Raw genomic sequence first — 22,345 nt, 5'->3', positions numbered from 1 at the left:
CCTCCTAGCGACTTTCCCCAGGAGGTGTGGGTAGAGCTTGGTTGTCACTTTGATAGAAGCATGTAAACTTTGTTTTTATATTTTATGATGAAATATTTGATACATAAATGTAAATGTCTTATTTATATAAGTTGCCAACCCCAACAACAAAAGCCTCAGAAGGTTCTATGAAGCTTGGGAAAGAAACCAGTCTCAGGTTTCAGTGTTTTTTTCTGGGTTCCTGTCTGATGCCATCCTCCTGCCTCTGCTCCAGAGGTCGCCCCTATCTTGGTATTTGTCACCCTACCTCCCCTACATATTTATACTCATTTATCTATCTTTAAATAGCATGTGTTGAGCTTTATAAAAAAAATGGAATTCTAGTCCTTTGAGCTTCATTTAAATGCCACATACTGTCCTGGAAGATAAAAAAAAAAGCAGACCTGTGCTCTTGTAACATGGATATTTTAACTGGTGCAGATAAATCTTGTTTTCTGTGGTGGCACCTCCCTAAGGTCAGGGAAGAGGCCTGGCTGCCTCCACAGATTGTGACAGCGGCTGTCCCCAAGACAAGAAAGCCAAGTTACTCGAATTACAGTCCACAGGGGCTTTCAGGGGAAGCCAGGCCACCCAGGGGAACGAGCGTTCTGGGCATCTGGGGAGCAGATGGACAAGATTCCTACTGCGGTGATGGCCGGGGATGAGCCAGGAGGCTGGAAGGCCATGTACTGGATGTGGAGCTCACAGGGAAGACTCAGGCAGCAGGTGTGGGGCAAGGATGCTTCGCCATGAATGTGTTGAATACCGAGCTCCAGCCCCTGTCTTCCTTGTACAGGTGGAGTGGGTTACTCCTGGTGACTGGGACAGAGGCTTAAAGTGGCACAGTGATCACCACCACTTTCTGCCTTTATCATTTTGCATCTGTTAACTGAACACCTACTGTGTGCCCAGGGTAAGACAGTGACTTAAACTTTTTCCAACTATGGTAAGTACCCCATGGTCTACCAGGAAGTCAGTGCTACTGCTACCTTTGGCTACATTATGCTGTCCTGACAAAGGATTCCCAAACCCCAGGGCGTATGGCAAATAACATATGTTAATCCCTTGTTCATATTGCGTGTTAGCTGTGGGTTACCTGCAGCTCTGTTCCTTGCCCTCTGCCCTCTGGGCCCCAGGCCAGAGGAACAGCCCTTATCTGGCTCATGTCCTTTTGAGGGTAGAGGGAAGAGCAAGAGAGGTAATAACCACACAGTGGTTCTTCAAACATCTGCTCACACCTAGTCTGTCTCGCCACCTCACAGTCCACAGGCAGAGCAAGGCTGGCGGGGACCAGTGTCAACAGGGAGGGGAAGCCCATTTTCCCATGGAGCGATGAGAGAAGTATAGACTCCTCCTTCAGGGAGGCCAGAGGATGTTTGGAGAGAATATCACAGTCTTTCATAGAGACAAACAGGCAATTCTAGTAACAGCAGGAGAAGGCTTTATAGTATGTAAATGTATTAGTCTTTAACTTTATGATCAATTTTCATATATTGTTGCCCCTAAATTAGCTGTGGGGATTCTGTTGAGAAAACAGTTGGAGAACTGCAAGCCTGAAACAGGATTGTTCCAGAGCACCAGGGCAGAGGGACGAGGCGAGACTGCCCATAGCAGCCTTCTCTCCAGCCCTGGGCACGTGCACACAGCCCGCAGTATTTGAGAAGAAGCTTCTTACACGGGCAGCCCACCTGCCCGCTTGCAGCCTTCCTCCTGGTGCATCTTCTATCCATCTGTCAGCAGGCATGTCCTGTCCCTGTGGGTCTTTTTTGTGCCACCTCCCTCTGTACCTGTGACTCCTGCCTCACTCCACGATCCTGGCTACACAGACTTTAGAAGGATGTGTTCTGTTTTGTTTCCTCATTAAGTCTGATGAGGTTGGAGGCCTGGGCCATGGCTGCCCCTCATACAGTCCCCACTGCTCCTACAACCACACGAGGCACATACTGGACACCTAACAGATACATACAAAGGCAGTTGTATCAAGGAGAAGTCATCACCCCGTGGGCTTGTCTGTTGCTCTCTGTCCATAAGCTAGCCGCCATGTGCATGACAGTTGAGGTTGCAGAGTGACCCAGTACACCTAGAGCCAGGTTTGAATCACTCTTGTCCTTGGTTTGTAACTGGTGTGGGGACTGAGCAGCTCAGCCATCACATGAGCCGGTATTCATGTCCTCAGGTGTGTTGCTTTGCACATGCTAGTGGGCTTTTCAGAAGTATGCATTTGTGTTTTCTAAGGACAGGGACTATATATCCTCTTCCCATCCTTTTAAAAGATGCCAGATGGCCTCTGATAAGAACTGCACACAAAGTGGGTGCCTGGTAAATGTTGCCTGTTTCCTCTTCCTTGGAACCTCCATCAGATACACACATGGTTCTAGGCCTCTAAGCCTTTGTAGAAGTCCAATTATACACAGGCCTGGATCCTGGGAATATGAACAAAAAAAAAAAAAAAAAAAAGAATGAACTGTCAGGCAATTGAAATCCAGGCCAGTAGCATCTTGGGGTACTGTATGAAGTGTCTGCTCTTTCACACCCATCCACGTGGCAGGATGTGGGGGATCAGAATCCACCCTGTATGAGCATCATGATCTTTCACGGGTTATTTAACCTGAATCTATTTCTTATCCCTGAATGTCAGGATCCTAAAAATGTTGCTGATTGTTGTGCTCTTTTGCTCTTATAAACAACATCCTTTCTGGCCTGTGTTCTGAATCAGTTGCAACTTGACAATTAAAGTAGAAGAAAGAATTAAACTGGTGGAAAGCGGCCAAAATAATACCAGTGTGGGGATCCCTGAGTGGCTCAGCGGTTTAGCGCCTGCCTTCAGCCCAGGGCCTGATCTTGGAGACCCGGGATCGAGTCCCAAGTCAGGCTCCCTGCATGGAGCCTGCTTCTCCCTCTGCCTGTGTCTCCACCTCTCTCTCTCTCTCTCTCTGTCTGTGTGTGTCTCTCATGAATAAAAGAAAAAAAATACTACCAGTGTGACTGATACAGGGTTGACAAGAAGAGATGCTAGCTTTTGGGCTTCACCATTGAATCTGAGAATTGGATGGGTGCTTGCACCCAGTCCCAGGCCAGAGACCCCCATAGGCGTCCTCTGGAGTAAGGACTGTGTAACACTCAGGTTTGGGACGGTTGAAACAAAAGCTTCTGGTCCTTGCTTGTTCCCGATGGGAGGAGCTGGGTCTCATGTACATCACCCAAGTGTGCTGACGAGGTGGTTACTGTGCCTTGGGGCCCAGGGGGAGCCTGTGAGCAGCTGAGAGGGCCCAGGATCCCTGTGTTGGGGCAAAGGGATAGAGACAGGATTGCGGGGGGTGGCCTTCTGCTAGGTGGGTGAGCCTTTGTGGACTTCCAGGACTCCAAGATATCGTTGCAGGTGAGTACTTGTATTAAGTTACAGTTGCGTTTATCACTGACTACAGTAAGTGCCATGTAAAATCACATGCTCTGCAGTGATTTTAGATGTTTCTCCAGGCATTTGGGAAGACATAAAAGGTCGTTTCTTATTTAGCCTTCTGCCATTTGGACCTTAACTTGAGAGAGACCCCTTCTTTCTCTGCCTTTGCTCCCAGGAGTGTGACTGGTTGGAGAGGCACTGGCTGCTTCCTGAGGAAGCCAGGGAGGAGTCTGCTTGGCTGCATTCTTAACTCCTGTTCTGTTTCCCTTTGCAGTGCAAGTTGGAGTTCCATGCTTGTTCTACTGGCAAAAGCCTCAACATCCTCTGTGATGGGCCCTGTCCGTGTCTCCCGGAGCCTGAGCCATCAAAACACAAGACAGAAAAGAATGGTGAGTGGGATTCCAGGAGAGCCCCTGGAGGGGTGTTGACACAGCCATGCTCTGCCCCCATACCAGGAGCTGGCGCTGGGCAGAGCTGTTGGAGCTCATGTAGGGGAAATGGAGGAGCCTGGTGAGTGCTCCAGCTTGGTAGGAACTTGAAACTGAACTGCCTTCAGCTACCATTAAAGATAAAGAAGAGCTAAGAGTCTTTGAATTCTATTAGACCAGGGCATGTACTGGGTTCTTGGAGAGGTCAAATTGGCTATAGCACGGGAAGGGCAGGGTTTTTTAGCATCTCAGCTGAGGGCCTGCTCTGTGGTACATCCGGGGCTTCCTTGAACTTTAATGTCTAAGCCGTTTGAACTTCTCAAGGCCAAGCTTCAAAACGGAGACTGCAGTGATGTCACAACGGCGGGGAGTCTTCTCCCCAAAAAGGATTTCTTCATTAATATAGCACGCTCAGAATGCAGCATGGAGCCAGAGGATATATAAAAACAAAAATTCTCCAGGGGCAGCTCTTTCTCTTTCATGGCTGAGAGGGGCAGGAAAGGTTGGGCCTTATTTGGATATTTTAGTGATGGAGAAAGGAAGGCTGTCCCTCTGGCCTTGGCCCATTTTTGAGCCCTCCTTAAGACCCAAGATGGAAGTTTGCATTAGCCTTCTGTGGAGCTGGGCTTTCTTGGCTGTAGCTGCTAGTTCCATGGAAAGTGTTGCACATTTCTGTGTGCATGTGCATGTGTGTGTGTGTGTGCATGCGCACGCGCAAGCACACGTTTCTTCTAAAGCATCTTCTGGAGGGGCGGGGATCTATAAAAAAATAAAATAATAAAATAAAGCATCTTCTGTTGGTAATGGGAGAGGGTGATCAGGGTGTATGTGTTTAGGCATTTCCCTCTTTGTGGGTCGTATTGACTTTTTCAGGGCAGATCGGTGAGGTTGCTTGGATGTGCACGTGTTTACAGCGGTGGTCACAGGAATATTATGTTACAATGCTCTTTGGAAGATTTGGCTCAGAACATGGAAGGACTTGTAAGCCGGTAATAGGGTCACAACTAATCCCCATAAATTCCTCTTGGTTCCAAGATGCTGATGGTGCTGTCTTTGGGCCTGATTCATTTAAATAACTGCAGTGACAAATGTTCATTCATGTACACACACCCCCTTGGAGTATGGTCCGAAAACCCAAAGCCCTGGTGTGAAGCAGTGACAATATCCAGAAAATTCACTTCTGTCTGGGGATTTCTTAATAATCCTAGAAATTTCAACAGTCTCTGATATTTGCAGTCTATTGTTTCCCGCTTTGGTTTACTCTCCTATTTTGAGGTGAGGAACCCAAACCAGGAAAGTCACTTCCACCATTTTGCCTGTGATATCTCTCCAAGGGGGTGAATTCACCTCTCCTCAGGGGCTTCCAAATCTATTTAGGCTTCCTGATTTGCCATGGTAAGGTAACAGACTGGTTTCCTGGGAAGTCTCCAAATGAAGTACAACACCTCTTCTTCCCTTCCCTTCCCTTCCCTTCCCTTCCCTTCCCTTTTTCTTTTTCTTTTTCTTTTTCTTTTTCTTTTTCTTTTTCTTTTTCTTTTTCTTTTTCTTTTTCTTTTTCTTTTTCTTTTCTTTTCTTTTCTTTTCTTTTCTTTTCTTTTTTTTCTTTCTTTCTTTCTTTCTTTCTTTCTTTCTTTCTTTCTTTCTTTCTTTCTTTCTTTCTTTCTTTCTTTCTTTCTTTCTTTCTTTCTTTCTTTCTTTCTAGTAAACTCTATGCCTGACATGGGGCTCAAACCCCTTACTCAGAGATAAAGAGTCATGTGCTCTACTGACTGTGCCAGCCAGACACCCCAAGGCTTATCTCTTAATGGTGGGCTTTGTCACACCTGATTAAATGAGATTCACTCCCAAATAGGACACTCCAGGTATAGCCTTGCCTGTACCATGCATTTGTTTAATCATGTTCTGGTAGAAATTAGAACAGATTCTTACTGAACCTTTGCAAGTTACTGCATTGCCATTAACAGTAAAGAGACTTAGACAAGAGTATTGTCTGCGAATCCTGAAAGGTCAGTGAGAACAAGAATGCCATTTAAAAGTGTTTCATTTGAAAATGTTTGAAAAAGCGTGAACTACAAGATTAATATATAAGAGACAAAGCAGGAAGAATGAGAAGGGACCTCATAAACCTATCAGAAATGATGACAATAAAAAGTAATACCAACAGTTTTCCAAAGCGAATAATCAAAATTATATCCCCTTCATCAGTTCTTTCAGTCCTGTGTAATTATTTTTTGTTCCACTGGCTCCTGGGTCAGCAGTTGGTTTTTATGAAGTCATCTGCCTCTGCACCCAAAGGAGCCCTGGAACTCCATACCGTGTCTCGTATCATCTGGCACTTGTCTAAGAAATATCACCCTGGAAGCTTACAGTGATGAGTCTGTTACTTGAAGTATCGATCAAACTCAGTACAGTTCTTTGTGAGAGGCTCTGAGATTGTCCTCCTTGGTTTAAGACCCACTTTCTGGGCTGTGACTTACTGCAGAGTTTTTGTTGTTGTTGTTGTTGTTTTGTTTTGTTTTTTTAATACCTGCATGAGGGGGAAGCAGAAACCACTTGCTGATAAGACCCAATGGCTACAGTTAATTTATTACATACCCAACAGCCTCCTCACAGAGAACAGTATAATCCCCTATCAGGGTGTAATGCTTAACTATTTAATACAGATTTGATCAGCATTCATCTGGAGGATAAGGATGTACTGTGGGCAGTGAAGGCAGTGATAAGTCCCCAGGGTCATTATCTGAAATGAAACCTCTGACTTGGTTACACTTTACCTGCACAGAGTGGAGGGAAGGCCAACTATTTCCTTTGATTTGGCAGTTCTCTGACGAGGCTTTCACAGGCAGGTAGAATGAAAGGGACAGAGAGGGTGCAAGAGAGAGGTCGGAGGTGAAATGATGAGCAGTGACCTCACAGAGGCTGTGGGCTGTGGGAGGGGAAGCCCGTCCCTTTCTGAGACACGTCGGGGCTCCGTACCATGTCAGGACAGTCCTGCTCCTGTGCCTCTTGCAGAAATGATGTTTGGTGGTCTTGCAGACGCAGGTGTGTCAGGGGTGTGGCAGTTGTGGTTGGCATTGATGACGTTCTATTGTCAGTCTTGTCTCTCTTTTGAACTTTGGTTTCTTGTGACAGTAATGGTGTCACATCTAGATAACTTATGCTAATTCCAGGACGTATCTAATTTCTGGGAAATAAGAGGTTGGCTTCTGAGCTCTGAAATTGCTAGGAAGTGGCTCCTTCTGTTGTCTGTCTTTGGTATCCAACTCCATGAGCTGTCGCCACCTTCACTTAGCTGGCTGGCAGCGTGCGTGCTCACTGCGTCCGTGGAAGATGGCGATTCCATCGTGAACTGTGCTTACCACAACTGGTGGGTCAGACCCAGTGCTCTTTCCTTTATGTCCTGCTCTTCTGGGTTTACTAGTCCTCACACAGCCCTTCTCTGGCCCCCTTCAGGGCCACGGAAAGTTGTAGACATACTTCCATAAACTGGTAGTGTCAAGCAGGACTGGTGAGGTTGCTATGCCAGGCCCTCCGGCCTTGGATCTGCTTGACAGCCACCTCCATGTTAGGCAGAGGACATTTCCATAAAGCTGGCCCTGAATGGGATACCCAGTGGGTGGGAGAGCACAGGTCCTCTTTGTCACCGGGGCTGTGCATCTGTCTGTGGTTTCACAAGTGCCTCTTTCCTGCCTGGAACCCAGAGTTGGGTTGGACATAGGAAGAACAGCGGTGAGCAGAACCTTTCATGGGGGCTCACCTGCCTTGATCTGTTTGTGTCTTTTCTAAAATGTCACTTCTTGTAGCATCAGCTTGGACCACTGCAGGATGTGTCGAAGGTATGTGAGTGCCAGGGGTAATGCTTTGTCCTGTGAATCTCAGAGTGCTCTGCTTCTTCCAGCCTTTGGTCTTTGAATTAGAATATACTCAGTTCTTGCACATCAGAACTCTCTCATCTCAGCTTTAAGTTTTAAGAACATTTCTAGAAAGTCAAAGTGAAGTGGTTGATTATTCTCTTGATTTTTTTTTTTTCATCTCTCCTTTGACGTGGTCCCTGAAGACATTGTAGAAGGTACAGTCATCCTTGGATATCCAGGAATATTTCCTCCCACACCTCTCAATGACCTCATGACCCTGGACAAGTGACTTAATAAAGCTTAAAAAAGCTTTTTAAAATCTCTCATCTCTGTGTTGCCAGCCCCTAGAGTATAAAGAAGCAATTGTCCAAAAAAATAGAAAAAAAGAAAGAAAGAAATTGAAAAGAGGGAGATGAAACTGAAATCTCATGTTAAACCTGGATTTCTGCACTTATTTCTAAGAGTCTTCCCAGAAAGATTCACGTTGAATATCTCTTGGTGTTGTCCAGTCATCAACAGCCAGCCCAGTTAGGAAGTCAGTTCTTACATCTGACATTAACTCTTTAGCTTAGGGGCTATTTCTGCTGCTTTTTCTTCAATCCTTAGTGAAGGAGGTGAGGAAAGTGACGTGTTTGCTTCTGGATTTCTTCATAGTGGTTGAGAATTTGAGGGGAATATAGTCTCTTCCCATGCAAGTCCTTAGGATACATTTTAAAACTCACCAACATTCCCCCGCCTCCCAGCTGAACCTGGCTCCTTCTACCTATCCTCCCTTTTATCCAGAAACAAAACACCCCGTCTCCCCTCAACCTGGGCTTGGCAGCCTTATTCCATCTGAAGGAGGGGTTTGAGGCTCCCCCATCACTGAGGTGGAAATTCTGCCGTTGTAGGATATAGCATCAGGAAAAGATGTCACTTTTCTTCCATGCTGTGTTGAGGGGACCCTTGTGTTCCTAAAGATGCCTTGGGTTTCCCATGAGGACCAAGGGAAGGCCAGAGGGATGGGGCCTCAGACTTCCCCCAGAAATGACTCTGTCTTTATGCTTTACCACATTTCACTGCATCTGTAGGAAAAGAGTTTGACCTCCAGTCATCTTTGTGCTGGTCCCATGTACCAGTGGAGGAGCCTGGAAGGCCCAGTGATAGCGGGAACCTTGCCTGAGGCCAGACTGTTGATGGGCCTGAAGCTCTCTCCTAGCCTGAGCCTCTGGACTCCCAGGCTAGTGGCTCTGTCCAGCTGCCTGTGCACCCTCCAGGGGGTGACGTCACTTGCCCAAATCTTGGAGCATCTCCAGTCAAGCTGAGAATGTCACTGTGTTCTTTCTCCACAAGTAGCAGTGTTTCAAAGGCATTCCACAGAAGCTGTCCCACTTCCCTCTTCCTCTGTCTTTGGAGGAGGAAGCAGCGAGAACATCACTGTCTCTGAGCACAGCTCTTTTGCTTCAGTTGCCATGGATTAGCTTTGGAGAAAGGGAATATGGGTCAGCAGGCAACCTGGCGTGCTGGAGAAGGCTGGGACACTGTCATCCCCTCCCGGGCCTGATGTGTGCGGGGGAAGTAGGGGGAGGGTGGGAGGCGTGAGTAGTTCAGGCCAGGGAGGAAAGGGTACACTGCAATAGATCTTTCTAGCAGGGCGTGCTGAAGAGGGAATAACAGCTTCCCTGCCTCTGAGCTATTTGAAACAGTAGAAAAAATAGTCTACAATGATTTTCTTTTCTCAAATGGTGATTTCAACCCCAGGGCTAGATTCTGGGGGAAAAAAAGTCCTGGGTTGACAGACGGTTGTCTAATTCCATTACTTATCACAAGTGGAGTTGGGAAAAGTGTTTAACCGAGAACAGGAGGTGGTGCCAAAGAGATGGGATAAAGAGTTCTTCCTAGCTGTAATGTCTCAGTGGAAAAACCCTAAAAGAATCCTGCTGCAGAAGCTCCTAGCAAAATGGAGGGTTCTCTTTGTATCCAGGAAAGAATATTTTTCTTTAATGCCTATTGTGTAATGGGGCAGGGGAAGGCCTCGGGCTTGCAAACTTGCAATTTAAAAGCAGTTTGTCTTAACCTTGCCATGCCCATTCAGCTTTGTTCACTTACTCGGTGCTGCACTATAGCCAGAAATTAAACATGTAAAGGAACGTTTAATTTTTAGGGCCTTGTTATTCTCAAGTCATGACCTTAAAAAAAAGAAAAAAGAAAAGAAAATCTTCAGAATTTAAATTGGCAGCTACAAAGAAGAGAAACTTACTAGTCAGGGCCCTTGGAGTCACTGCTGACTCTGGTTTTAAACTCAGGATCTTCCTCTTCTGTGGGTTCAGCCCTGACAAAGTAGTGGTTCTCCCAGTCATTCAAAAGTCTATGGGGCAGCAGCTGATGGGAGAGAGTTGTGGATACAGAGGGAGAGAAGGGTAAACTGAGGCAGAGCATGGCCATGGTCATAAGTGGAGTCCAGAGAAAGGTCTGTGCTGGAAATGACTGGCTTTGAAAGTTCACCTAAATGGCACTCTCCTTTTGCCCAGATTTGTTTTAAATGTATAAATTAATACACGTTCTTCTTTAAAATCTAAATGATTTGGCAAAAGTCTCTTAGATTTCTCTTCTCTTAGCCTTTTGTTGCGTGTGCTCCCAGTTGTTTTCCAATATACATATAGTAACATAATTTTTAAACTGTACTCATCCTAAATTAGGATTACATTGTATGTAATATTTTATACACTGCCACTTTTATATATCATAGATTTGTTTTTCATCTAAGTACACAGATGTGTGGTTAAGGACATCTGTCTTTTCTCCTTCATCCTTCCTTCTAGCCAACCTCTTGAGCTTCGGACTTATATAAGGACATATTAAGCTTAATGTCCAAAATCAAACCGCAGATCTTCATCCCCAAACTGCTGCTTCCTCCTGCAGTATTTACCATCTTAATAATTGGCACCTTCGTCTTTTGATTGGCTGAAGTGAAAAGGAAGTCCTCTTTGTCTCAAATGCTCAATGCTTTCAAAGAGATTTCCAGATATATCCACTTCTTACCGCCTCCACTGCCACTACCCTAGTGGTCCAAGATATCCTCCTCTTTTATTTTAATAGCTTCCTAATTGATCCCTGGGCCCCTACATCCTCTTTTGAATGCAGTAGTTAAACCAGTTCTGTACAATGTAAGTCAAATAGTATAATCCCCTGTTCAAAACACTCTGGTGACTTACCCTCTTGATTAAAAGGAAGAGCTAAGGAACGTCCTTTCAGTGACCTGCAAGGCCCAACGTGCTCAGATCCCCTGCTATATCCCTATGCCCATCTTCTGCTGCTGTACCCTTTGCTTGCTCGGCTCTAGGCAAATAGGCCCATGGGGACTCTCAGGAGAGCTCTTGGTACTCCTGCCTCTGAGCTTTGCAGGAGCCCTCGGCCTGGCCCATCTGCCCAGACACTTCCACAGTGCGTTCCATCCACCACCTCTTCAAATCCCTACACACATGTCACCTTCTCAGGAGGTCTCCTTCGCACCTCTTACCCCCTTTCCTCCTTTGTTTTCTTCTGTATCATTCATCACCTTCTACTAGATCACATGGACCTCTTTTCTGTATTGTCTCATCTCACCCAACTAGAATGGAAGTTATATGAGGGTATTTTGTCTGAATTCCCAACAAGGATATGCCAAATGTTGAATGACTCTGCCTCATTCTAAGAGTTATCCTGTATATAGATGTACCATAATTTACAATGTTTAAAATGACCACAAAATGGTTTATTAGGACAAGAGGTCATCTGTACAAGGTGCTTTATGTGTGTACCAGCTAAGCCTGTGATGTATACATTCAATTCTTCTAACCAAATAATGTCATCTCTGTAGCTGGTGGGAAAATTTGGGATCTGGTACCTTGCCCAAGGCCACACAGCTAATAAATGACAGAGCAGAGATTTGAAGGCTTTTCTGGAGCTCACTCTCTTACACTCATATTAGACTGTGTTCTTAACCTAAATTGAATGTCCAGTGAAAGGGCAGGCTTTTCTTCAGAAAAAGAAAAAATAAATATGCAGACTTAGAGCCACACATTTAAAGTACCCCTCACTGGGTGGTGTGTGCTTTCAGCTCTCAGAGCCTGCCCTCCTTCCCTGAGAGCCCAGCATTCCCTGACAGGCTTTGTCCAAGGTGAGAGAATTAACGTCCTTGCTCATTTTCTTCTCTTCCGTTCTGTAGGCACGCTTAGCTCTCTGAAGTTTATCACAGCACTGGCATGGGCTCATCGCTCACCACCGTATTATGTTTTTCTGATAGCCGCAGGTTTCCAAGCTAGCTCCTTAAAGATAAAAATTCATTTGTAATCTGTCCTGAAGTCGACTATTGTTCCATTGCCTTGCTATCTATCGAAAAGAAAAGACAGCATTACAATAAAAAATAAATTGAAATTATAATCAGAAGAAAGCAAGTGGCTGCCACCCCACAATGCAAGCTGCTTAGTAAAATGTTGGTGGGCCTCTTTCTTTCTGGATCCCAGAGACTTTGTTGGAGCCTTGGCCATGTGAGGAGTTAGGAAAGGGGGGGGGGGGGGGCGACACCATCCTAACAGGTGTGGTGAGAATGGTTGAGCTCACTTTTAACTGGAAACATAGAGTTCAGAACCTACAGCTGTTGTGTCATTATCATCATTACCTTAATGGAGATGATGGTGATTCTCTGTTTAAAAACTAAAAGTGGTAATTAGACCTGAAGGAAGTAGGAATGTTGCTTTTATGATTTACCTTGAGGAATATATGATGATGGTAGATAAAAGCACAGAATAAGCAGTTGGTTGCATAGATAGTACTAGACATTTATATTGGTTGGATGTGCAGCCAAAACTAAAACAAAACAATCAGCCCGATCTCTTCAGTCTGAAGAGACAGAGGGAAGAGACAGATGGAAATCGTGATGGTGTCAGAAAGTGTGTGTTCCTCTCTTAATCCCAGAAGAGTAGCCCTAAGGGCCCCTCCTGCTTGACAAGAAGGAGTTTTGTAGCAAGAGAAGGCCAACCTCCTTACACAGCAGGGGTTCTGCTGGGGAATCTCATTATTTCAAGACCTGGGATGTGTTCCAAGGAGACAGAACTTCAGAACCACGTAGGTGAAGTTCTGGGAAGCGCAGGTGCCATAATTCTAGGGCGGAAGAGGTGATGAGGATGAGCAGGGGGTTGTAGGACATGAGAATTCTTGCTTTCAGATTTCCCCATGATATAGTAGCAGGTCATGCTGACTAACTTTTGTTGTGTAGAAGGATCATTGTAAAAAACCAATGCAGCCTACTTCTTACCTATTTGCTGAGGTATCCCAGAAAACTGGTTCCATGGGCCTGTTTCCTCCCACCCCAGCTTAGAGACCATCAGTTTATTTTAGTTTCCTTGGCCTGGCTATGCTTTGTCTATGCCTGAGTCTCTTGAAAGGCTCTTTCCAGCAGGTCACATGTGGAGGCGGGGCGGGGCTAGCAATCGACTTGAGTCTTAAGGGTCCCACCCCAGCAAGAGATGTGAGCACAGCCCTGGCTTTAAAAACACCTAGGCAGGGAATACTGATGCTGTGAAACCAGATTTAGAAGTTGGGTGTCAAAGACCAGAGAATTAGGGCAGGCAGGGTTTTGATCAGAATTCTGATCATGTCCCAATGCACGGGGACAAATACTCCTCAAAAATGACTTGCAAAAAATTATTTTTAAGCCAAGTTGAAAAAAAAAAAAAAAAAGCCCTTCTTTTTATGAGGCTATTAATCCTCTGGAATTGTTCCCCTGACAGGCATTACTGAGGCTAAAAAGGTCTGGATCCCAGTCCCTACATCTCTCCAGATTTTAGGATTTAGGAGACTCTGTCCTAAAGCAAGCTAATCCCCAGAGATTGTTCAGAGATCCAGGACAGGAGTTGTGTAGCATCTGGTCCTCCTGCTCCATTGGCCTGATTTGTGTTGAGAGCCCAGCCTCCGACCAAGTTCCTTCAGGGTGGGGATTCTGCTGGCTGTGCCCAGGGGCCAGGACCTTCCCCCTACCCCCATACTCCTCCCCAGGCCTTAAAGGGTGGCTACTGTGGGGTGCCTTCACCTGGCAGTCTCCTGTCTGTGATTCTGCATGTGAGGTGCCCAGCACAGTGTATGGGCCAGTGCAAGGCAGAGATGAGGCCGTCTTCCATCATGGTGGAATGAATTAATTGATAAAATGTATAGACTATTACGGTTTTCAAAGCATGTTCCCATACTTGGAAAGGTTGGGTATTGTAAGCGAATTAGGTCCCTAGCCTGAAGAGGCAGGCTCAGTGAGTCCCAGCTACCAGTCCGTGGCCTTCCTTGGGCCAGTCATTCTGGGGCTTGGCCTCAGGTTAGAACCTAACTGCTGTGTGTGTTCCTGGCTCCTCCAGAATGGGAACAGGTGGCGTCCATATCAGCCTCAGGCAGTCTCTCTCCCCATGTCCTGCCTCCGTGGCTTAGGAAAAGGCCTCAAGATGCCTCTGGAAGCAAATATTTTTGCCTTGATGACAGAAGTATTATATCCTTTGAAATAGAACATTCTATTCAGAGTTGACTCAGGCTCTCATAAGAACACAGAGAACATTTCTAGGTGAAGGGGGGAGTATCTGGAGCTAGAAAAATTTTCATTTGGATTGAGAGTTTCTAATACAAGTATCATGCATATCTCTATGTTGTGAAGTAGCTAAATTAAATACTGCTTATCTCTGAATCTAGTAGGAAGTGCCTGTTCGGGAAAGACTTAGTGAACTGAAATAACACCAATCTGTGACTTCACGTACCTTGCTTCTGGAGTCCTCTAAGCCTATTTAAAATAATTCAGGGACACTTGGGTAGCTCAGTTGGTCAAGCATCTGACTCTTGCTTTTGAGAAGGTCATGATCCCAGGTCTTGGGATTGAGCCCCACGTTGGGCTCCCGGCTTAGCTGAGAGCCTGCTTGTCTCCCTCTCTCTCTCTGCCCCTCCCCCTGCTTGTGCTTGCCCCCTCTCTCTCTTTCTCTCTCTCTCTCTCAAATAAATAAATAAATCTTTAAAAAAGTTAAAAAATAAAACTAAAATTTAAAGCTTAAGGTCTCACTCTGACAGCTACTCTGTTTTGTTTTCTGAAGTTGAGGGCAGTGATTGAGTTTGGAGGTAGTGATAATATGTCTTCATCATCTAGCCATCTGTTCATATGTCTTTCCGTTCATCTGTCCACCTGTGTGTCCATCTGTCCATCCATCCATCAGTCACCCACCTGCCATTTATTAAATGCCTATTCTGTGCTCAGGTCCTGTGCTGTCTTCTAACTGGGATGATAAGAACTCTTAACATCAAATATATCAATTATATGTTGTTCATGTGTCTTCATGTGGAGTTCACCTATGTCCCAAGGTGACAATTGTCTAGAGCTGGGATGTTTTTATCTCTTTATGGATTTGGGTTTATATGTCTGATACTCCAAAGGCTTTTTATTGCCTTATGAGTACTTTGTTATACTTTTGACCCACTGCTACCATAGTCTCAGGGGTCAGAAGGACTAGACTTCATATCACATAGTTGAGACAAGGAAACTAACTTAAAAATAGGGGCATACTGTTATATTTTGCAACCTTTGATATACTGCCATTGTATATGAACTTGATTGTGACCTCCTTGGAAGTGGGGATTATGACTAATTTATTCATCATTATATCCCTGGCATAGGGTCTGTTGAAGGAATGAACAAACTAAGTATAAATATAAGTCTATAACATGTCTTATTACACATTTAATATGATCACTATTAAATAAATAAATATCCAGTTTACATCGGGTGCCTCTCTACTTCCTGTCTGAGTTACTGTTCCTTCTACATGTGGCAGAGACAGACTTTCTTCTTGGTTTACTCTGACACTCCTTTTTTTTTTTTTTTTTTTTACTCTGACACTTCTGATTGAGGTTGGCATCTAAAATCTTGGGGTAAAATAAATAAATAAATAAATAAATAAATAAATAAATAAATAAATAAATAAATAAATAAATAAATAAATAAATAAAATAAAATAAAATAAAATAAATAAAATAAATAAAATAAATAAAATCTTGGGGTTGTTTTCCCCGATCTTTTTCTGTGATAACCAGAGTTGAATTCTTGGTCCTTTGGAGTCTTGGATTGTTGCCTCCTTGTCCATGAGCAGCAGTTACAGGAGAGATCACAGTCATGGTCGCTCACATACCTACCACCTTCTGTTTCCCATAGAAGGTTGCTTTCCATCAGACCTCCCCTGAGTCTTGAACCATGTATCTTCAAATTTTGATGCAAACTCATTCATCCTTACAATGCTGCATTATTTGCCTATTAGGTACCTATGAGAGAACTTGCTGAAAGGCAAGTTGTATACTTGTTGTGCTAGAGAAAGCATGGGCTGTGAAGTTAGGCAGTTGTGAGATTGAAGAACGGACCCAGGACTTAATATCTGTGTGGATTTGGGCAAGCTACTTAATCTCTCTGAATCTCTTGTTTTCTCATCTGCAAATGTAAAGAGAATAAGGGCTATTTGAGGAGGTTATTAGGAAAGTGAAGTGAATTCTCAGAGATAATTACAAAAGCAGCTGGTTCTCATAGACACTCAATGGCTACCAGGTCTCCGTCTTTCATGAGATAATGCATACATGCACACACACACCCTATGTATGTGAATAACTTGATCTGCTCTTCATGTAGTTTGGTAACGCTCTCCCTTCCCAGAGACCTTGGGGTTCTAGAATCAATCTTGCCAACACATAGCAGATTCTTTCATCTGTCTTTCTTGTACTCACTCAATTCTGGTTTTGTTTGAGGACAGATGTATACAGCTATGTTCCCAATTTTCCAGTCTCTCTTCAGCTGAGGATGTGGCCCTTTGAGTCAGTCCTATGCAATGAAACACATGCAAAGTCCTCTGGAGGTTTTTGAGAAAGCTATTGCTTTCATGCGCAATGGGTGCTATCCTTCCTCCCTGCAGAGGTTTATGTGGAGCTCCAGCAACCACTTTGTGACCAAGGTGAAAAGCCTGTGGATTAAAGTCTACCTATTGAGGATGACAAAGCAGAAACATGGGAAGAATGTGGGTCCCTGCTGAACCAACATCATCACTACCTATCTGCTAACTTCTTATGTCACAGAGTAAAGTTCCATGAACTTATGCCACTGTTAATCAAACTCTCTGTTACTTGCAGCTAAACACACACTTTCTAATCAACATAGAACACATTCTTTTTAAAGACTGCCTTGACTCCCAGGGAGTCAAGGATGATGACATCTTGGTATCTAGGGAAGGAGAGACTCGAGATGGCCTCAGGAACATCACTCAGAGTGCAATGAGATACTCTGAGTGTCTCAAAAGCATGTAGATCCCAGAATGCAGGGGATTGGATTGGTTTGGAGTGGGAACATCTGACCAGTAAGTGAACTATGGTCATATGTCAAGTGTTCCTTATCCTTTGTAAAGACTACTCATAGGGGAGTGGAAAGCATATTCCAGAGGTGCAAACTAGTGAGGCATGTTGGATCAGAACACACTGTCCATGCAGGAAAGCAGAAGGAGCCCCCCAACCCCCACCTGGAGCAGAGCTATGTGGCCAAAGGCAGTAGACACATGCAGATTTTTTAGTTATACTAAAAAAAAAAAAAAATTGTAGGAGTTATGTATGTTTGTGTTAGTGAAATTCTGAAAAATACTAAGAATAAAGTATTAGAATTACCCAGAGTCTCCCAAACTAAGTATAATCACATACTATGTTAAAATATTCATTATTAGTTTAATACTTGATAGTATCCCCATATCATCAATTATTCTTTTAAAACTTGATTTTTAATGGCTGTGTGGTGTCTGATTCTATAAATGTACTATAATTTTTATAACTAGTCTTCTATTATTAAGCATTTAGCTTCTCTCTAATTTTTCATTATTACAAACACTGCTTTTGTGAACATCATTGTGTATTAATTTTGCACATATCTTAATTATTTTCATAGAATATATTCTGAGCAGTAGAATTTCTGGATACAAGGATATGCAGCTTGTAACTCTTTTGTTACATACTAGCAAAATTTCTCCCAGAAAGCATATACCTTAAGCAGTGTATGAGAATACCTATTCACAGGACCTTATCAGCTTTAGAGACCATGATTTTTTTAAATAATTTTTTCACTGCGTAGATAAAGAAAAAAGGTACTTTAGTTAGAATTTGAGCAGTACATAATCGACACTCTGGTACTCAAATAACAGTGGTTTAAGCAAAAAAAAAAAAAAAAAAAAAAAAGAAAGAAAGAAAAGAAAAAAAGAAAAAAAAGGTTTATTTCCTTTTTGTATAAAATAAATCAAGTAATAAGATGTCCAGGTATGGACCCTTGTATCTCTTGCTCTGACTACCTTAGCATACAACCTCATGGGCCAGCAGCTCTCACCAGCTCCAGCTGTTTTTTCTGTAATCTAGTGAACAGGAAAAAGAAAAGAGCAGGGAACACACTACGTTACTTCTAACAGACCTCTATGAACCTGGATGTAATCCTGCTTCCATCTCTGGCCAGCTCATTCTGAATTTGAGCTGTGTCTAGTCACATGACCTCACCTGGATGCTGAGCAATGTGGACTTTTAAGCTAGAAAAGCAACAAGCCCTCTAAAAATCATTGTTCTTGTTACCAAAGAAAAGCAGAAGAATGGATCTTGGGAGGCAATTACTTGACTCTGTCAAAGTTTGATTTTTTTTTTTTTTTACTTCTTTGAGTATAGGGCATATTTAACTTTTATTTTTTATATATATGAAAAAAAATAAAGGCTAATTGTGATTCTTCTTTATGGATTGCCTGATATTCCCTGTGCTTTCCCTTTTAGGATGTGAGTCTTACTCTCAGTAATTTGTAAGGTGATTGTTTTACATATTAAGGATAGGAATCTGTCATATATATTTCACATTTTTTCCTGAATTGTCATTTGCCTTTAATGGTGTTTTGTGATAGACTCAGGTTTTGATGTTTTCACCCAGTCAGGTCTACCATGCCTTTCTTTTGGAGTTTCTGCCTTTGATGTATGTTTAGAAATCTCTCCCCAACTCAGAAGCCAGATAAAAAAGTTCACCTATGTTTTCATTTTGTTCTTTCATGGCTTGAATTTTTCATGTTTGGTGCATTAGGCCAGTGGCATTGGAACAGGAAGAAATAGTCTGTACTGTGAGCCGATATGGTTAGAGCTTTCACCAGGCAGTGCTCACTCTTACTCTGCATAATGGGCACTGTTTCCTCTTCTCTATCATTATACTTCATATTTTAGAAAACTGTGGTTGTAACCCACTCATGGAATGTGACCAAGATTTGAAAAAAATACTGTTTTAATCCATCAAAAGCTTATACTTCGGGGCACAATGAGAAATTGAGCCTTGGGTTCTTTTTTTCTCTCTCTCTCTCTCTCTTTTCTAAATAGCTAGTTTTTGTAATGATTTTACTCTGTCATTCATCTTTTCATGTAACAAGTTACTCTTTTTTTTCAGAATTTTTATGGCTCTTCTTGCCTATTCTCCCAGATAATATTAGAAATCATTTTGAAAACTTTCGGAAGATGAGATTTAGATTGAATTTCAAAGTAATTTGAGACGAACTGATAACTGTACAGTTAAGTTGTTCTATCTGGAAGCAAGGCACATTTCTCCATCCAAATTTCCTCGGGAAATGTCTGCAGTTTCCTTTGATAGAGGCTCCTGTATTTCTCACTATATCTAGAGCTGGAAAGTTGATGTTTATGACTGCTTTTTTTTGTGAATGAAATCTGTTTTCTATTTTCGTTAAAATGATTATTTCTTTTAAATCGGAAGTCTCGATTCTGCTAGTTTTTTATCAGTTTGGATCTTCTATAGAAGACAGTCTCATCTATAGAGAATGGACGTTTTATCTTCTTCTCGCCAATGTAAACTTTAAAACACAGCTGCCACTTATTGATAACTCACTATTGCTAGACACTGTGTATTATACGTATGTTTGCATTTAACCATTCTGAAAGCTCAGTGATGGGTGGGGCTGTTCTCTCTATTTTAAATGTAAGAGAATGGACCTTTGCTAATTGAAATTGCTCAAGGTCATGCATCTAACAAGTGGCAGAGCCAGAATTTGGACCCAGATCAGTCTGACTCTTGCTTCATTCTATGAAGTATGTGTATGTTAAACTTCTTTTTTGTGTTTCACTGCTTTAGCTAAAGCTTCCAGGATGTGGAATAAAGAATAGTGCTTTACCAAGAAACCCATAGTATGATGGCTTCATGTTTGAGACACAATTGTGGATGGAGGGTTGTGAAGGTCTTTGCCCCATTTGTCCCTCTGTGTTGGGTTTGGAGAACTCCTCATGCATCACTTACAGAAGGGTCTTTCCCTCTTCCTTGGGTGCATTAATTTTTGGTAATTCTTCATGTTTTGATCATTATGCACCATTTTAAAAATATTTTGCATATAGTTGACACACAATGTTACCTTAGTTTCAGGAGTACACAATAGTGATTCCACAAGTTCATACGTTATGCTCGGCTCACCACCAGTGTGACTACCATTTGTCACTGTACAATGCTATTAAAATATCACTGAGAATATTCCTTTTCCTGTGCCCTTTATTCCTATGACTTACTCCATTACTAGTAGCCCATATCTCCCACTCCCCTTCACGCATTTTGCCCATCCTCACACCCACCCCATGCTCCCCGACCTCTGGCAACCATCTGCTTATAGGTCTCATTCTGATTTTTGTTTACTTATTCATCTCACTATTTTAGATTCCAGGTATGAGTTAAATCATATGGTATTTGGCTTTCTCAGTCTCACTGATTTTACTTAGCGTAACACCCTCTAAGTCCATCCATGTTGTCCTAAATGGCAAGATTTCAACCTTTTTAATGGCTCTGTAATATTCCAGGGTGTGTGTGTGTGTGTGTGTGTGTGTGTACACATGTGTGCGCATATGCTTATGTCTGTCTGTTTATATACCACATCTTCTTTATTCATTTATCAATGGACACTTTGATAGGTTGCAGAACCCTTGAATACTTTGGGTGGAAATGTAAACTGGTACAGCCACTACGGAAGACAATATGGAGATTCTTCAAAAAATTAAAAATAGAAATACCATATTATCCATTAATTCTACTCCTGCTAATTTACCCAAAGAAAGGAGGACATTAATTCAAAAAGATATATGCATTCCTATGTTTATTGTGGCAGTACTTATAAGAGCCAAGATAGGAAAGATCACTATGTATCTCTTATTTTCAACGTTTGGTATCCAACAAAATTCTGTTTTCTGAAGTTATTGCTTTAATGCTCTTTTTTTTTTGCATAAACTTTTTATTTTAGAAAAGTTTTAGATTTACAGAAATAGAGCAGAGATAGTAGAGTTCCCATATACCCTGCACCAATTTTCTCCTTACTGACATCTTTTTTTTTTTTGGTATGGTACATTTGTCACAATTAATGAACCAATATCAATACATTATAATCAGTTAAAGTCCATATTCAGATTTCCTTAGTTTTTCCTAATTTACCTTTCTGTTCCAGACTTTCACCCATGATACTACAGTACATTAGTCATTTTATCTCCTAAGGCTCCTCCTGATTATGACATTTTCTTAGACTCTCTTTGTTTTTGATGACCTTGCAGTTTTGTGGAATACTGGTCAGTTGTTTTTTTTTCTAGAATGTCCATCATTTGGGGTTTGTTTGATGTTTTTCTCATGATTAGACTGGGGTTATGGATTTTGGAGAGGAAGGCCATAGAGACTGAGTGCTACCATCCCACCATATCAAGGGTTCATATTATCAACACGACTTAACTCTGTTCTTGTGAACATTGCACCTGGCTGAGGTGGTGTTTGTCAGGTTTCTCCACTGTAATGCTACTCTTTCCCTCCCTTTTCATACTGACTCTTTGAGTGGAAGTCACTTGGCACAGCCCACACTTAAGGAGTGGGGAGTTACTGTTCCATCCCGTTGAGGGTGGGGTGCCTATATAAATCATAGGAAATTCTTCTGCACCAGAGATTTGATTCATTCTGATTCATTCATTCATTCATTCATTCATTCATTCAAACATTTACTTATGAACTTGTAAGTATTTATTTTGTACTTGAATCCAGTACTATTGAATTAGTCCACCCCTAAGATTTTATTGTGCAGGTTGTTTCAGCTTTGGACCTTGAGGGCTCTTTCTGTTGGTTCCCACATCCCTTTGATGTACTCTCATTGTGGTTTATTTTATTTACTTTTGAGCACTTCTTTATTTTCTGGCCCTCTACGGAGCCTCAGACTCATCTTATGTATTCTTTACCCCAGCCATAGAATCCTGGCCATTTCTCCAAGAAGCCCTGGTTCCTTTTACTAGAGAAAGGTATTAGAAGCCAAGATTTGGGCATCTAGGTACTAGGGGTGCTCATTACTACTGGAATGTTGCTTTCCTGCCTTCTTAACTGACAGAGCAAGGAAATAGTCGTGTGTATACTAATAAAGTCACACATAATCTTGTAAATCCTATGGGAATCCATCCTTATCTGTATTAAGCTATACATGAGTTCATACTCATGCCTTCAATTCTAATCCATTAGCACATGGATCATCCTAGCCTCCTCCCTTGTCTTTAACTTCCTACCCCAACAGTGAGAAACTTGGCTCCCACATGTGCCACCGCTGTACCTAATTCTT

At 42.7% G+C, this 22,345-nt stretch overlaps 1 protein-coding gene across 3 annotated transcripts in view; it reads left to right on the top strand.

The window, feature by feature from the left end:
- The window catches only part of SPOCK1 (SPARC (osteonectin), cwcv and kazal like domains proteoglycan 1), a 495,339-nt gene that overhangs the window by 400,546 nt on the left and 72,448 nt on the right, over positions 1 to 22,345 (top strand). For all 3 annotated transcript variants that reach the window (XM_038552240.1, XM_038552239.1, XM_038552241.1), the window contains one exon: positions 3,693 to 3,807. In XM_038552240.1, coding sequence (XP_038408168.1) covers positions 3,693 to 3,807 — 115 coding nt within the window. The remainder of the gene's footprint in view (positions 1 to 3,692; positions 3,808 to 22,345) is intronic.

This window comes from Canis lupus, chromosome 11 (genome assembly GCF_011100685.1).
Source record: "Canis lupus familiaris isolate Mischka breed German Shepherd chromosome 11, alternate assembly UU_Cfam_GSD_1.0, whole genome shotgun sequence".
Lineage (NCBI taxonomy): Eukaryota > Metazoa > Chordata > Mammalia > Carnivora > Canidae > Canis > Canis lupus.
Note: the sequence above shows the minus strand (reverse complement) of the source record. Positions and strands in the feature narration are given on the sequence as shown.